General features: G+C 36.8%; 1 protein-coding gene across 4 annotated transcripts in view; it reads left to right on the plus strand.

The window, feature by feature from the left end:
- LOC123526107 (variant-silencing SET domain-containing protein-like) overlaps positions 1–18,789 on the plus strand; it is a 45,246-nt gene that overhangs the window by 5,659 nt on the left and 20,798 nt on the right. For all 4 annotated transcript variants that reach the window (XM_053525437.1, XM_053525438.1, XM_053525439.1 and 1 more), the window contains exons 2-8: positions 5,054–5,155; positions 5,602–8,010; positions 10,041–10,154; positions 12,686–12,764; positions 14,176–14,302; positions 16,028–16,153; positions 17,056–17,143. In XM_053525437.1, coding sequence (XP_053381412.1) covers positions 5,135–5,155; positions 5,602–8,010; positions 10,041–10,154; positions 12,686–12,764; positions 14,176–14,302; positions 16,028–16,153; positions 17,056–17,143 — 2,964 coding nt within the window. In that variant the 5' untranslated portion in view covers positions 5,054–5,134. The remainder of the gene's footprint in view (positions 1–5,053; positions 5,156–5,601; positions 8,011–10,040; positions 10,155–12,685; positions 12,765–14,175; positions 14,303–16,027; positions 16,154–17,055; positions 17,144–18,789) is intronic.

An 18,789-nucleotide genomic window follows, 5' to 3' on the forward strand; every position in this document is an offset into this window, starting at 1 on the left:
TGAATTGATTTCCAACTGCATTAAAAGTGAAAAAATAAAACAACAATATCGAACAAAAGTCTCTCAGAAAACATTAAATGATTGGAGAAAAAAATATGAGCCACACCATGAGAAAACCAACATAGTGGGTTTGCGACCAGCATGGATCCAGACCAGCCTGCGCATCCAAGCAGTCTGGTCAGGTTCCATGCTGTTCGCTTTTAAAGCCTATTGGAGTTGGAGAAACTGCTAGGGATCAGCATGGATCCTGACCAGACTGCGCATATGCGCAGGCTGGTCTGGATCCATGCTGGTCGCAAACCCACTGTGTTGGTTTTCTCATGGCACAGCTCAATTATCTTTGGTACTATGAATTAAAATACACATGTTTACATTGCTTACATGCAGCTGCTTACATGCATGTAAAAACAATAAAAGTTTAAAAAGAGGGTAGATCTACTGTTTAAGTTAATCACATTTCATTACAATTTTAAATACATTTTTGTATTAAACATTGAAGGGTGCCATTAGAGTACTTTTATGTAGTTAGTCTATCCGGATAATGATATGCACCATGATACTGTAAGCGTACACAATTTGATTTAAGCCAAAAGGTAAAATACCCAATTGTTTGTGCAAGATTGGTGAAATACCCAATTGGTTTTAGCAAATACCCAATTACTTCTGAAAAGGCTGGGTAATGATATTATTTTTACCCAATTCAGACAAAAAGTGATGGGTAAATACCCAATTGCACCAAAAGCTTATCTGGAGCTCTGCCTTCAGTTTTTTGTTGTTCAAACAAAGATTGAAGTGCAGTTGTTGCAGAAAATAGAAAACTGTTAAAGTTTACGTCTATTTCATAAAGGAGTAACATGTAATTAATCATTAAGGGGAAGAATATATGGTAACACGGCATACATGTATCTTAAATTTTGTTGCAAATGAAAAATCAAATAAAAATCTAATATCCGAGCATTAACAAAAATGCCATCAGAAGTCACATTTTCCCAAAATATTGGCAGACTATACCATTTATAATAATGATTTATGTAGTATTTTATGTTTTCCGCACATGTGGTGGCCATTTAATACGAGTATTTCATATGTTTACATTTCCTTCAACTCATGTCTGTTATTTGCTTATATAAAAAACTGTTCCATGTCGATTACTTATTGTTAAATTACAACCTAAATGGGTTCATATGCCTTTTCATATACCGGTATGGTAATGTTTGTTTTAATTTATTTTTTCTGCTGAATTTCAAATATCATTCATTATTGTTTTTTGAGAGAGTTTGATATTCTGGTGAATCTTTTATCAACAGTTTATTTTACAATAAATTATCAGCATTGAACAATTGTCTTATTTGGAGTTCCTCAGATTTTTAGGTATCGGAAGAAAAAGTAAATGATCGGGAGAATGGTGGTATCTGTAAACCATTTTGATTAAAGTTGCAGTTTTATATTGATTAAGTCTTATTTGATTTAATTTTCTACCAAATTATTGATGTAAACCACTCAGTATCTGGCAAAAGGAGATTCGTACCCCTTGACAACACCTAGACAACCCCCAACAGGATTGACTAGAGGTACATATCCATGCTTCTAGAATCTGATTCTAGAGGTACAGATCTGTTCCCCTAGACACTTACAAAAATTTAGGAAGAGTAGGACAGTACCACTAGTCTAGATAAAACTGTCAGCGGTTGCCAAGGGGTACGGACCTTATTTTTCCAAATATTTAGGGATATTTACATCTCAAATTTTGCTGAAATTTTATTATGGAATATATCAAATACAACTCGATCAATATTGTAATGGTTGTAGGTATATAAGGCCACTTCCAATGTTCAGTCTTGCTGTTGGGTTAATCCTTTAGCGACGCGGTTAGTGTCTGCCTACAGATCACGAGGTCAAGGATTCGATCCTCGGTAGAGTCTGTGGTATTTTACTACAATGTTGATGAAGAAGTTGGTGCAGAGCTTGTAATAGTATTGGTTAAACTTTTATGGCACATTTTCAGTGGGGTTATTTTTGCCTTTTTTTGAGGCCGAAAGTCGGCCCCATTCCCCACTTCGCATATCCCCCCTGTTTTAATCCCCCGCCACGAGTGGTGGGGGCTTATAGGAATGGTGTCCTTCCGTCTGTTCGTAACACTTTTTAGTAGGAAGGTTTTAGCCATCCATTTCGTGTCCGCTCTATATCTCCTAAACCGCTTGAAGGAGTTTTATAAAACTTTAGTCAAATGGTCACCCCATCAAGACGATGTGCAGAACCCATGAGTCAGCCATGTCAGCTCAAGGTCAAGGTCACAACTTAGGGTCAAAGGTTTGAACCTTCCATTTTGTGTCCGCTCTGTATCTCCTAAACCCCTTGAAGAATTTTCATCAAATTTGGGTCAAATGATTACCTCATCAAGACGATGTGCAGAACTTAGGAGTCAGCCATGCCGGCTCAGGGTCAAGGTCACAACTTAGGGTCAAATGTTTGAGCCTTCCATTTTGTGTCCACTCTGTATCTCCTCAACCCCTTGAAGGATTTTCATCAAACTTGGGTCAAATGATCACCTCATCAAAAACTCATTAGTCAGCCATGTCAACTCAAGGTCAAGGTCACAACTCAAGGTCAAAGGTTTGAGCTCTGTATCTTCTAAACCCCTTTGAAGGATTTTCTTGAAACTTAGGTCAAATAATCACCTCATCAAGACAATGTGCAGAATTCATGAGTCAGCCATGTCAGTTCAAGGTCACAGCTCAAGGTCAAAGGTTTACCCTTTCACTATCCAAAACAGTGGCGGGGGATTAAGCTGTCTTTCAGACTGCCTTGTTTTAATTAAAATTCCCTTTTAACATTTCCAAACCAGAACTATTAGTACCAATGTAAACCATACAAATGTACGATTCAAAACATAAGACAACGAGAACATATTAATGACAAAACTTCTTTCGATGCAATGCGCCTTTTCCCCCAGTTTTAGTCTCTCTCCCGTGATGGGCTTTGCCGCTATTACCCAACTACTGAAATAACCACTGGCTTATGAATTTCACTATATATTCTTAAACTTACATATTGTCTTTTATTGTTACTTGGTATAATATATATATTATATTATATTTCTTCCCTAACTTAGCTGCAGTCAGCCTCTCTCTCCATGCCCCATTCTAAAAAATATAATGTAACCCCGCCATTCTATTAACTGAAATAATGTTGAAAATTGGAGCTAAACCCAAAACAAACAAGCTAGTAGGTAACATTTTTGAGTAATCAAGTTAAGTTTTTATTTATCCCCCAGCCAAAGGCAAAGGGGATATTAGAAATGCTCTCCGTGCGTGCGTGCTTGCGTCCGTCCGTCCGCAACAATCTTTGTCCGGAGCATAACTCCAAAAGTACTGGAGGGATTTTCTTCAAACTTCATACACTGATAGAACACATTGGGAGGAAGTGCAGTGTGCAAGAACAATAACTCTACCTTGCCTATTTTTTGAGTTATTCCCCTTTATCATATTTTCTTAAAAAATTTTGTCCGGATCATAACTCCAAAAGTAAAGGAGGGATTTTCTTCAAACTTCATACACTGATAGAACTTGTTGGGAGGAAGTGCAGTGTGCAAGAACAATAACTCTACCTTGCCTATTTTTTGAGTTATTCCCCTTTATCATATTTTCTTAAAACATTTTGTCCGGAGCATAACCCCAAAAGTACTGGAGGGATTTTCTTCAAACTTCATACACTGATAGAACACATTGGGAGGAAGTGCATTGTGCAAGAACAATAACTCTGCCTTGCCTATTTTTTGAGTTATTTCCCTTTATGATATTTTCTTTAAAAAAAATTGTCCGGAGCATATCTTCTTCGTGCATGGAGGGATTTTGATATATCTTGGCACAAATGTTTACCACCACGAGGCGGAGTGTCGTGCACAAGAACCAGGTCCCTAGGTCGAAGGTCAAGGTCACACTTAGAGGTCAAAGGATACAAGAATAAAAACTTTGTCCGGAGCATTTCTTCTTCATGCATAGAGGGATTTTGATATAACTTGGCACAAATGTTCACCACCACGAGACGGAGTGTCATGCGCAAGATCCAGGTCACTAGACCTAAGGTCAAGGTCACACTTAGAGGCTAAAGGTCAGATACAAGAATGACTTTGTCCGAAGCATTTCTTCTTCATGCATGGAAGGATTTTGATGTAACTTGGCACAATTATACACCATCATGAGACGAAGTGTCATGCGCAGTTCCCTTCTTTAGAATTACTTCCCTTTATTGGTACTTTAAATAGCTTTTATTGTAACTTTTTCATTACTAGTTGTAGGGAAAAATCGAGACCACTTTTCTGTAGTACAACAAGCGTGCTAAATCCAGTTTTGAGGTGTATTTTGGCCAATCTCTACCTGATAAAGATTTTTGTGTGGACTTGCAATTTTTTTTTTTTTTTTTTTTTTTTTTTAAGATTAACTTCCCTTAGTTGTTACTATAAATAACTTATATTGTAACATTTTTATAATTGACCCTAGGGAAAAAACAAGACCACTTTTCTGTGGTACAACATAGATGTTACTCACCAATTTTAGGTGTATGTTATTATATATAAGGTATCTTTATCTGGTAAGGAGTTTTTTTGTGGACTTTAAAAAACAAAAGACTTACAATGATTACTAAACAACCACAAAATTAACATTCCATTTGCAAATATAGCTGCTAGAGTAAAGAAATTTGCTTTGACGAGCATATATTGTGACATTCTGGCACTCTTGTTCCCTGTTTGCTTTCCATTCTTCTTTTTACAGTAGCCATATAGAAAAACATCATAGCTATACTGTTCGTGAAAATTAATAAAATTTAGCAGTAAACCACCTCACTACTGACTTATTCTTTCTTCCACATCTTAAAACCCCTGATGCGGACCACAACTAAACGGTTCTTCAAAGCTTTCCCCAAAATTAATACTTTCAGACACTAACTTGCCAGGCACTTTAGCCTTCAGTTATAATATGCCCGGCAGGGGGATTAGCCATGTGTAACATGGCTCTTGTATTTCACTACTAACTAAACCTTTATTATTTTTCAGGGTAAATGAAAAAGTAAACAACAAATAACATGGATTTGAAAATTCGCTCATGAGACAAATGCCTGAAACAGATGCTGGAACATGGATCTACAATTTGAAAGGGTACTATTTTCATATTTATATTCCCTAAGCTTACACTTTACACAAGGCATTTTTCCTAGCAAAAAATGAACAAATATTAGGCAATTTTTGCCATTTCAATTTTCAAATTGTGTTGTATTTTGAACTGTTTTCTCCATTCTATGTTGGGAAAGGAATTCACAATTCTGTGGAATTTCCACTAATTTCAGGATGTAATTCATGCTAAATTTCAGTTACAGTTAATGGTTGATACGATTGAAAATATTTTCAAAGAGTGAATACAATTTGCAATACTTTCATTAAAATTTAATGGGTCATTTTAAAAATTGTTGCATATTAAGGCATGCTAATGGTTTATAGTGTTTTGGACTGAAGTATTCTTTGACTGTAAAATGTCTTCTTTATTTCTGATGTTATCAAGAACAAAATTTAATGTTGTGTGTTTTTTTTCAACATTTTTATTCCAGTTTATGCAGTTTTGTGAAGGATATCTTGATGATTCGACCAAAAAACTTTTAACACTTGTGAAAAAGCGATACCATGAGTGTGATGAAGAGTATAAACAGTCCCAAGAATTCTTGCGCTATATTCTCTGTGCAGAGGCAAAAATTGATAGTGATGAGTCCAATTTTTTTGTTCATCTTAGAGACTTTTTAAACATACTGAAAGACAACAAAGCCAGAGTTGACAATGGTTATGAAAATCAAGGTAGAGATCCTGGAAGATCTAAACGAGGTCATGAAAGTAGTGAGAGTGAATGTTCTGCAAAGAGAAGGAAAACTCATGAAAATGAGAAAACTTTAAGTGAACATGAGACTAAAACCGGCAAAAACATTGTCTGTGACCAGAGAATGGGAAGAGCAAAAAACAGCTCAGAAAATGCAATTCCTGTAAAGAGTTTAAGACTTGATGGGTCTGAGCATTCATTAGAAGATAATAATTCTGATCAAGAAATGAAAATAGCACCTGATACAGCTGTGCATGATGCCGATAAAGATCAGATGCAGGGAAATCATGATGCAACTGCAGAAGAATTGTTTGAATCTGGCGGTATGGCTGAAGGTGATAGTGATGTTGCTGAACATGAAGATGAAAAGAAGGAAAAATCTGAAAAAAGAAAGAAACAAAGAAATTCTAAGTACTTGTCAGACTTAGGTAAAATAGTTGTTCAAGAAAATGATGAAAAAGTAAGAGAGACGAGTGGAATATGTAAAGCCAGGTCATACAAAAACGCGATAAAAGAAATAAATGCAATGTTTTCTTCCTCTGAAGATGAAAACAACGAGGAAGATATTCGAACAGCCACAGACATTGAAAATATCATTCAAGAACAAGACGGTGAAAAGTTTCTTTGTTATTCACCAGAGGAGAATGAAAGATGTACCAATGAGGAAGTTGATGAAAAAAGTGAAAGTGGTGAGTTAAAGGCTGGTACAAATAATTATTTTAGAAGTCTGAAAAAAGCAGACAAAGGACCTGGTGAAAGTGACACAAGTGAACATGTAGCAGTATCAAATGAATGTCTAGATATTTTAGATATTTCTAGCGAAACTGAAGAAAATGTGAAACATGATTTAGTTGAACAGAAAAGCAAGCCAAACAAAGAGGAAAGCTCTAAAAATTGCTCTGAAATTGGAAGTTGCACTGATCAAGATTCCAGAAATGAGAAATGGGATAATGGTGAGGTTCTTTTTATTGAAAATGAGGAAAAACCATTATGTTTTACAATTAAACATGTGAAAGGAACAAAACCTAAAGAAAGTATCGCGGAAAATTTAGATTTGAAACATGATTTAGTTAATAAAGAGGAGATAAAGCGTAAAAGTGCTAAACTTAACAGCAGTGGAGAAGTTCATATTATTGATTATGAAGAATCGGAGAGTAATCATGATGACGATGTATTAATGGGTGACACCACAAAGGAATTTGGAGACCAGTTAGAATCAGAACTTGATGATAAAGGTACAGATGCAGAGGAGAGTGAAGAGGTAGATGAGGACAAGGTTTTACATAAAGCTTCAGAAGTCAATGGTAAAAATAAGGAACTTTCTTCAGATGATGAAGACTCTTTTGATGCTGTTAAAGCCAAAAAGTTCAGGGAAAAGTGTAAAAAGAAGTATGTTGTCAGTGTAGGAAAAAAGAAAAACAGAGAATTTTCTAGTCCTAGTAACGATCATTTGAAACCAACTTTTATAAACAAAACTGAAAAAGATAGAAGTCCACGTAAAAAGAGGACTCCAAATAGCAGTCCGAAATGTAAAAAAAAAAGTAGTCCCAACAAGTCTCCAATTATAATTTTTACTGATAGCGAATCAGACAGTGATGTAGATGATATGGAAGGTTTCAAGAAGAAATTTGATGAAAAGGCCAGGAAACGGTTTCAGATGCAGGATAATTCATCCATAGTCATAGAGAAAATCTCAACAAAAGTAGAACCAATGGAAGCTGATCATGTTATAGCCAATGGAACAGATGGTAAAAATCACAAACATGGTTTAATGAAAGATAACAGTCATAATGCCACAGACTCAGACAGGTCATATGATTCAGACAATAAAAAATCAAGTAAAGTTAAGGAAATCAAAGAGAAAAAAAGAGTTAGTCTAATAACAGAAGAACATTATAGTAACAAATACGACAGAGATGATGGTGTATCAAAACAACATAAAGAGAAGACATCTGACAGACACAAAGAAATAGATGTCAAAGACAAACTGAAGCACAAAAGTGAAGAAAGGTCTGGGAAAGAATCAGTAAACAAACATGAGCAAGACCATGATAATGAACAACCAGGACCAAGTTCAGCCTCTGATGGTGATAGTGCAAAGAAAAAAGGATCAACAAGACAAATTAGAAAATTAGAGGCTTTGTTAGAGGTATGATTTAATATTATCATGTTTTTTTGCTTTGTCACTGCTGTGGGTTCAGACTCACACTTTGGATGTACTGTAGATTTCTCTCTTGTGAGGAAAAATGAGATCCAGGTAATGTTTAAAGTCATCATTCTTCAGAATATAGTTTTGCATGTTTGATCAACTGGAAATAATGGTGTAACGTTTTTATGCCCCCGGCATCTACTGATGTTGGAGGCATATTTTGATCGTCCGTTCGTTCGTCTGTACAAAGTTAACCAAATGGGACCGTTTCGTTAAGCATTAATACCCCTTACTAGAATGACTTGATACTAATACAGATGTAACCTGTGACCATTCCTCATCTTCAAATATTACCTGACCTCAGTTTGACCTTGACCTTGACCTCATTTTGGACTTGGGTTGCTTTATTTGTGCCATCTCTTGGTTAACCATATGGGACCGTTTCGTCTAGCATCAGTACTGCTTACAAGAATGAATTGATACTAATACAGATGTAACCTGTGACCATTCCTCATCTTCAGAAATCATCTGACCTCAGTTTGACCTTGACCTCGTTTTGGACTTAGGTTGCTTTGTATCGACAAGGATGCCACCGGGGGCATCATGCCTTTATTGAACGCAGCTCCTTGTTTATTCATATAACGTAGCATGAAGCCTGTACTCTGCTTACAGAAAAGAAAATCATTTCATACATTAATGGAAACACATCAGTAAATTTATAAATCAAAACGGCAATGTAATTATCATGACTATTTTAAAAAAAAAATTGACATTGAGAAGTTTATATTATATGATAAATTTTTCATTTATTTTTTACCCAGTACATACTAAATAACTTCTGTATTAAGATTTTTTTTCCATCCTTGTCATTTCCATAAGCTATTTTTTGGTCAGTTACAGCAAAAAGTAAACATCATTTTTAAATAAGAAAACAAATTCCTGTAAAGTGTTAAACTTTCCCCCATTCTTTGATATTTGAACTTCAGGACTACTGTTATTTAATAAAATCTGGTACACCATCACAAAAACTTTGTAGACATTTGAATTGTGGCCTCAACGCGAAACTAGTCTATGTGTGTATAGAAATAGAAGCAGATAGACTAGTTTCGCATTGAGGTCACAAAATAAGCAAATAAAGGAATCATTTGCAATATACCCATGGCAATTAAATCAAGCCTGTTTTATGACTGAAAAAGTGTTGAAAAAGACTTTAAACTGGAACTCATCATAATTGAACTGCGCCATGAGAAAACCAACGCAGTGCGTTAGCAACCAGCATGGATCTAGACCAGCCTACGCATCCGTGCAATCTGGTCAGGATCCATGCTGTTCGCTTTCAAAGCCTATTGCAATTAGAAAAACTGATAGTGAACAGCATGGATCCTGACCAGACTGTGCGGATGCGCAGACTGGTCTGGATCCATGCTGGTCGCAAACGCACTACGTTGGTTTTCTCTTGGCGCAGCTCATAAATATTTTTTCAAATGATTCTATTTTTGTTTGGTATGAAATCACACAGACTTTGAGTTAAGAGAAACATATGTAAATAAGGCGTAATATTATCAGTTACTAGATGACAATAGTGCACCTGTTATTGGCATGCCAATTACCAAATTGGCAGGAAGGCATAGCCAGATGGATGGTGTAGGTCAATGTGTGCCAGTATGTACTCAAAGCACATCATTCTTTACTGTTTACCTATTACTGACATACCATGTGGCTTTCCAGTTGACATGATAATAAACAGGTATTGCACATACTTCAAGGTATTGAAACAGGTTATAATAATGCTTTGTTCTGTATAGTTCAGATACCATTTATAGTTAAGATATATGGGACTTCTGTGGCCAGTTGATTTAAGTATCTGATTTTAGGTATTTATACAAATTGTTTAGAATGACCTCGCATTAAGGAAATGATATTTTGACATTCACATAAAATTATCTTCCATTTTCACAATGATTTTATGATCTAAATGATTGAATTGATGTGATTCTAGATCCAACAAATTTACTAAATAACTTTTGCAGAGTATTCGAAACAAGATAGAGACAGTGAGGGAAAGAGAGCTAGACCTGGATGAAATGGACAGTGAGGTCTCCGACTACATACTGGAAGATAGACTACAGCGGAAATTTATGAAAGTAATTGTTAATTTTTATTCTATGTTTGTAGACCCCCCAGACAGTAGGTTCGCACTTCATATGTTTGTTTGTTTATCTGACTTTTCCATCTCCAGTGGTAGAAGGTTGATCCTGCTCTCACTTCAAACTTGTCCATCATTCAGTTTCGGCAGTACCACTTATTTTGTAAAGGGGTGTTCACTTAAAATTTACTGAATAGCGAACAGTGCAGATCATGATCAGCCAGCACAGATGTGCATGCTGATCTTTTCCTGCATTAGTCGCAAAGGCACAACCTATTGCTGCCAGTAGGCTAAAGTTTGAAAGTATAGGCTAGATGATTCATTCCTGAGACCTGGTTCATGGTGAGCAATGTGAGAATATATAGGTCCTTCGATTGCATTATTTTAAGCTTGCATTACTGGGAAATATTACAATGCAAGCATAATAAACTGTTTGCTACATCTAATAAAAGATGTGGGTGCTGTTGCAACAAAATGTTATTTCAATAGCCTAAGGGGACTTCAAGGCAAATTTGTCTGGACAGGCAGAATTACCCATCTATTTTCAGGCAATTTTTTCTTCCAATTTTGAAGATAGTACAGCTTGCAGATAAATAGAAAATGTGTTGTCATTTAAGAATTCAGGGGAAAATATTAGACATCAAAATGCATTGGTAGAAAGAGGAAACAACCTACTTCTGTTACATAAACTAGTGCATGGGTTGCTATATTAATACCCAAGGGCTTTCGGTTGATCTGCTGATAAAAGCAATTTTTTCCTAGGTCATGATGAATTACAAGGAAAAATAAATCATATAAAACTTGAATGATCAAGATAGACCTAAGAGGAACAGAAATAGATTCCCATGTATTTATTGATTTGCGTACAGTATACAATAATTATTGTATTTAACACTACAAATACGTCCTAGTATGTAAACAAATAGTATATCAATAATACAAAAGAGATGCATTTGTATTGTCCGCATCCCATATGCAGAAATATAATGTATCTGAGAATAATCCACTAGGTAAATTGTAGTGAAACATTAACAACCTAGTACAAGTCATTGATGTCACAGTGAGAAATGTTGGATCATACAACTTCTGAGGTATGTCACCCGCCCGCTTAGCTCAATAAGGAGAGCGCCGATCTTCGGATTGCAGGGTCATGAGTTTGATCCTTGGACGGGCTGTATGTTCTCCGTGACGATTTGATAAGAGACATTGTGTTTGAAATCATTCGTCCTCCACCTCTGATTCATCATTCGAATTTCACGTTGAGAACTTTGCAGTTACTTGCGGAGAACAGGTTTGTACTGGTACAGAATCCAGGAACACTGGTAGGATTATACATACTCGGTAACTGAAATACTGTTGAAAAATGGCGATAAACCCAACACAAATCAGAAGCATATCGTCTGCTGCTAAAAATATGCAGCAGAGGTTGCATGATGTTTAAGATAAAATATATTTGCTATTTTTAGCTCATCTGATTTTTTTGAAAAAAAAAAAGATGAATTATTGTCACCAGTTGATCGGTGTTGGCATCGGCATTGCCTGGTTAAGTTTTATGTTTAGGTCAGCTTTTTTCCTAAACTATCAAAGCTATTGGTTTAAAACTTGCAACACTTGTTCACCATCTTTACCTGACTCTGTACAGCAAGTAACATAACTCCATCCTGCTTTTTGCAAGAATTATGGCCCCTTTTGGACTTAGAAGATATCAAATTCCTTGGTTAAGTTTTATGTTTAGGTCAACTTTCCTCCTAAACTATTCAAGCTATTGCTTTGGAACTTTCAACACTTGTTCACCATTAAAAGCTGACTCTGTACAGCAAGAAACATAACTTCATCCTGCTTTTTGCGAGAATTATAGCAACTTTTGGACATAGAAAATCATGGGTTGGTCAGTATTTCTATTATACAGAGAGACAAAAAAATCAGATGAGCATCTGCACCCGCAAGGCTGTGCTCTTGTTATTTATTGAATCTAGTGAATTTTTGCCATGAATTTGAGGGTAAACATACTTTTTTTGCTTGACTCCATATATCAGTCTTTTTATGATGGAAAATGTTCTCGATTGTCAAGGTAATGGAAATTACTGATAATGATGACATATACATGTATGTACAAAAAGAAGTTGTAGCTCTAAGCATTTGTTATACAAAATTAATCTAATTAATCTAATTTCAGTACTTTTATCTATCTACAGCTTGTTAAGTTGACATCAGACTAGTGGAAATGCAAATGAGCCACGCCATGAGAAAACCAACATATTAGCTTTGCGACCAGTGTGGATCCAGATCAGCCCACACATCTGCGCAGTCTGGTCAGGATCCATGCTGCTTACTTTCAAAGCCTATTGCAATTTGAGAAACCTTTAGCGAACAGCATGGGTCCTGACCAGACTGCGCGGATGCGCAGGCTTTTCTGGATCTATGCTGGTCGCAAAGCCACTATGTTGGTTTTCTCATAGCGCTGCTCAAATGATTGATAGGTTGAGAAAAGTTTGGATAGAATTCTAGTGATTTCATTTTACATTACAGGTATGGGACAAGCTGTGTGAGTTGCATAAAGCTGTCAAAAGCACTGGAAGACCAACTGACAAATACTTTAGATACCAGGGTAAGTTTTTTTGTGTTTTTTTTTTTTTACATCTGAGGCAACACATTGACAGATTTTAGGGTACAGGATACTATATACAGTTTTCAGTAGCATTGTGACAAGTTAAGTTGCTTACTATTGACCACTGCAGAGTGCAGATTTATTTCCTTTGTAGAAGCCACACATCCGAGTTTAAGATAGTCATTGGATCTACATAACATGAGTATTTACTTTGCCATCATGGAGATATGGTCAAGTTCATTGATTTATTAGAATCATTTACCCCTGCCTAGTGTGGAGTGCAGATTTCTTTCATTAAATTTTATAGAAATCATGCATCTGGCTTTTGGATGGTTGCTAGGTTACCCGTGTGCTCACTGTGCCATATTGGCAACATTGTTAAATTCACTAATTTATCAGAATCACTTACCCATGACCACTGTGGAGTGCAGTTTTCTTTCATTTGTAAAAGCCTGGCGTCAAGCTTTAGGATGTTCGGTGGTTCTGCTCATATGCTCAATACGATCCAAAGAGAGACACATTGAGTCCTCATCTATTACTTTAGCATGCCAGTCACCATAATTAATGTTCTTAATAGTTTGTGTCACTGTAAAGTTGTTTAGATCACACCAAACAGCGTTGTTTTTTTTATGCCCCCGAAGGGAGGCATATAGTTTTTGAACCGTCTGTCTGTCTGTCTGTCTGTCAGTCTGTCAGTCTGTCCGCAATTTTCGTGTCCGGTTCATATCTTTGTCATCGATGGATGGATTTTCAAATAACTTGGCATGAATGTGTACCACAGTAAGACGACGTGCAGTGCGCAAGACCCAGGCCCGTAGCTCAAAGGTCAAGGTCACACTTAGATGTTAAAGGATAGTGCATTGATGGGCGTGTCCGGTCCATATCTTTGTCATCGATGGATGGATTTTCAAATAACTTGGCATGAATGTGTACCACAGTAAGATGACATGCAGTGCGCAAGACCAAGGTCCGTAGCTCAAAGGTCAAGGTCACACTAAGACGTTAAAGGATAGTGCATTGATGGGCGTGTCCGGTCCATATCTTTGTCATCGATGGATGGATTTTCAAATAACTTGGCATGAATGTGTACCACAGTAAGACGATGTGCAGTGCGCAAGACCCAGGTCCGTAGCGCAAAGGTCAAGGTCACACTTAGACGTTAAAGGATAGTGCATTGATGGGCGTGTCCGGTCCATATCTTTGTCATCGTTGGATGGATTTTCAAATAACTTGGCATGAATGTGTACCACAATAAGATGACGTGTCACACGCAAGACCCAGGTCCGTCGCGCGCAAGACCCAGCTCCTTAGGTCAAAGGTCCTAAACTCTAACATCGGTCATAACTATTCATTCAAAGTGCCATCGGGGGCATGTGTCATCCTACGGAGACAGCTCTTGTTTAAATTTAAGGTACAAGATACCCAGATATAAACAGAAAGTTAGAGAAATTTATCAACAAGAAGAAGGTGTTCCCGGACTATCATGATGTAAGAAGTATAATTATGAAGGTCAACAAGGAAAAAAGACTTCATCTCAAGTAAGAGTCCCATTATGCAAGAAATAAACTTACCTAGACCAGCAGGCACAAAAGGCTGTCTTAAGTAAGATTTATATGTATGCAAGCAGTATAATCATGAAGTCTGACAGGGACAGAAGACTTCATCTCAATAGTCATGATGTAAGATGTATATATATTTATGAAAGTCAGCAAGCATAAAAGACATAGTCGTTCTTCAGGTTAGATTTTCAGATGACATACATGTATGTTGCTTTATTCTTCGCTATATTTATGGAAAATCGCCTTGACATCATTTCCTGTACATAATAAATGTAGCATCCTGATTCTGAATATTTCATGCATATTTAAATTCAACCATCCAAGTAAGATAAGATGTATCAATTTAAGATGAATTGTTAAGTTTTTCTTGTGCAAAAGTTACGAAAACTGTCAGCAGACCAGTCTCAAAATTCCAGCAGCTGATTGGTTGATTTCAAATTGACCAGTGACAAGATTGCATTTAACCTTTAGCCTGCTGAATTTCTAAAATGGACTGGTCCATCTTTCAATTAGGGCAGTACCATTTATTATTTGAAGTGGTTTTGACTGAAGATTTACTGACTGAATAGCGAACAGTGCAGATTATTCATGCAGGCTGATCTTGGTCTGAACTGGTCACAAAGGCAAATTCATGTGCCACCAGCTCAGACTGGTCTGCAGCATATACCGCCATTAAAAGGTTTTTCTATCCATTTTGAAGGCTTGATGATGTGTCATGGTTAGAATTTGTTTATTAAATTTGGAAGAAAATGTGTAAGCAAACTCTAGAGCTCAATTGATAGAGCAAAATGTTGGCCCGCCTGCTTGGCTCAATAGGGAGAGCGTAGATCTAAGGATTGCGGGGTCATGAGTTTGATACCCTGGCAAGGCATAATGTTCTCAGTGATGATTGTGCAAAAGACAGAGTATAAAATCATTCATCCTCCACCTCTAATTGTGGGGAAGCTGACAGGTACTTGTGGAGAACAGGTTTGTACCTTTCACAGAATGCAGAAACACTGTTTAGGTTATCTGCCCATATAACATAACTTAAATGCTATTGAAAAACAGTGTAAAACCTAAAACAAGCAAAGGAAATGCAAAGGATTTTTTAAGGTTCCAGATTCAAGTCTTAGACTTTCCCTGTGACATGTTGGTCCCAGTATAGGACTGTGATAAAATATTCACCTGTCTTACATTATTACTCGGTCACAGTAAAAATTTGAGAATGAATTTCATGAAAGGGGTACTTCTTAGTCACAGTAAAAACTTAAGAACAAATTTCATGAAAGGGGTACTTCTCAGTCACAGTAAAAACTTGAGAACGAATTTCATGAAAGGGGTACTTCTCAGTCACAGTAAAAATTTGAGAACGAATTTCATGAAATTGGAATTTTTCAGTCACAGTAAAAATTTGAGAACGAATTTCATGAAAGGGGTACTTCTTAGTCACTGTAGAAATTTGAGAATGAATTTCATGAAAGAGTAAGGTGGGTGTCAAAGCTAGAAAGTTAAATTAAAAACAGGAAGAAAATAAGTAAGCTCTGTGGATAGAGCATCATACAGGAAGTCTTATCTTGTGGCTAAATGTAGTTTTGATGGCCTGTTTTTTCCAACTTTATTAAAGAAATTGAGGACAATCTCAGTAAAGAATAAGTTAAATGTAGGTGTTATTGAGCAATTTTTCTCATATTTCTCAGTTTATTTTTGCCTATTTGTTTATAGGTCTCGAGAAATGGATGACCTAGCACGAGAGGCATTCACAGATGTAGGGAACCAGTTACAGAGGAGACGTCAAAAAGACTTCATCTCTACCTTCCATTCATCTGGTGTTGCTGTCAACCCTTTCAGGTACTTTGTGGATACAACTGTATTAAACCTGCATAAAAAATTTTATTTTTACGAACACATTTACTCTTCGCTCACGTCCATAGCAGTCTTCAAGAAAAAAATTAAATTGCTAGAAATTTTGCACAGGGCGTGTAAAGAAGAGCATATTGTGACTTATTTTAGCTCACTTGTTAAGAAAGCTGCCAGCTCATTTGTATTACTCTTGAGTCAACCACTGCTCTCTCCTGTCAGTAGAGTAGTTAGCATTATATTTTCAAGAGATAAAAACTGTTTTGAAATGTAAAATTTACAGTTTCACAAATGCTTTAAAATGCTCTATGTCCAGTATATGATTATATTTTCAATAAACATAATGATCCCCAAATACCAGGTCATTTGTAAACAATGATTTGTAAGCTTATGTTTGCAAAGTGCATTAATACCACATCAGCTTTAAACTACGATTTGTAAGCTTACATTTGCAGAGTGTCTCAATACCATGTCAGCTGTGAACTGCGATTTGCAAGCTTACATCTGTAAAGTCCCATAATACCAGTGATTTGCAAGCTTACACATTTGCAATGTTCCGCAGTATCAGTTCAGCTGTAAACTGTGATTTGCAAGCTTTTACATTTGCAATGTGCCTCAATACCAGGTCAGCTGTAAACTGTGATTTGCAAGCTTACATTTGCAATGTTCCTCAATACCAGGTCAGCTGTAAACTGTTATTTGCAAGCTTTTACGTTTGCAATGTTCCTCAATACCAGCTCAGCTGTAAACTGTGATTTGCAAGCTTTTACGTTTGCAATGTTCCTCAGTACCAGCTCAGCTGTAAAATAGGATCTTACATTAATTTTGCTACGTTATTTGTCATCATTGGCTTGTGTGTGTAGCTTGATTATTTTTGTAATTTTTTTTTGCAGTTTATATGATGACCCAGCTCTCTATGATCCAGAATTGAAGAAGAAGCTTGATGCAAATAAAAAGTCTGCAAAGTCTAACATGGAGAAGGTCAGTGTAATAATATAGGGCCATACACGGCACACCTCACTGTGTACATTACATAATCAAAAATTTTAACACAGGGAGCAAGTCTATATTATGTCAGAAATCGTGAATCAGTATTACTTCCAAGTACAGCTGAATTTGTTCTACAGAAAAGTTTTTATTGAGTACTGCAAGATCTGAAATGTTTGCAAAGGATTTATTTTGCTATATTCACTGTCTGTACCCAATATTTTCAGAAATAATTACTCATGAAACACAAGCTGAAGGTGGAGGGATCTAGATGACAAGCTAAAGGTGGAGGGATATAGATTTGGCAATGTCTGTCTGGCTGTTTTGTCTGTATGTTCGTCCGTCCAGTACTGAAAATGCTTATAATTCAAAATTATTTCAGCTAGAATCACCACACCTCTCATAATGACCTTTGGTCACATAGTGTAATCTCCCTTGACCCAGTAAAAGCAGAGACGACCCATATTGATTTTGGGGTCACTCCGTCAAAGGTCAAGGTCACAGGGGCCTGAACATTGAAAACCATTTCCGATCAATAACTAGAGAACCACTTGACCCAAAATGTTGAAACTTCATAGGATGATTGGCCATGAAGAGTAGATGACCCCTATTGATTTTGGGGTCACTCCATCAAAGGTCAAGATCACAGGGGCCTGAACATTGAAAACCATTTCCGATCAATAACTAGAGAACCACTTGACCCAGAATGTTGAAACTTCATAGGATGATTGGTCATGAAGAGTAGATGACCCCTATTGATTTTGGGGTCACTCCGTCAAAGGTCAAGGTCACAGGGGCCTGAACATTGAAAACCATTTCCGATCAATAACTAGAGAACCACTTGACCCAGAATATTGAAACTTCATAGGATGATTGATAATGAAAAGTAGATGACCCCTATTGATTTTGGGGTCACTCCATCAAAGGTCAAGGTCACAGGGGCCTGAACATGGAAAATCATTTCCGATCAATAACTAGAGAACCACTTAACCCAGAATGTTGAAACTTCATAGGATGATTGTACATGCAAAGTAGATGACCCCTATTGATTTTGGGGTCACTCCATTAAAGGTCAAGGTCACAGGGGCCTGAACATTGAAAACCATTTTCGGTCAGTAACTTGAGAACCACATGACCCAGAATGTTGAAACTTCATAGGATGATTGCTCATGCAGAGAAGATGACCCATAACAATTTTGAGGTCACTCTGTGAAAGGTCAAGGTCACAGGGGCCTGAACATTGAAAACCATTACCGGTCAGTAACTTGAGAACCACTTGACCCAGAATGTTGAAACTTCATAGGATGATTGGTCATGAAGAGTAGATGACCCCTATTGATTTTGGGGTCACTCCGTCAAAGGTCAAGGTCACAGGGGCCTGAACATTGAAAACCATTTCCGATCAATAACTAGAGAACCACTTGACCCAGAATGTTGAAACTTCATAGGATGATTGATAATGAAAAGTAGATGACCCCTATTGATTTTGGGGTCACTCCATCAAAGGTCAAGGTCACAGGGGCCTGAACATGGAAAATCATTTCCGATCAATAACTAGAGAACCACTTAACCCAGAATGTTGAAACTTCATAGGATGATTGTACATGCAAAGTAGATGACCCCTATTGATTTTGGGGTCA

This window comes from Mercenaria mercenaria, chromosome 15 (assembly GCF_021730395.1).
Source record: "Mercenaria mercenaria strain notata chromosome 15, MADL_Memer_1, whole genome shotgun sequence".
Taxonomy (NCBI): domain Eukaryota; kingdom Metazoa; phylum Mollusca; class Bivalvia; order Venerida; family Veneridae; genus Mercenaria; species Mercenaria mercenaria.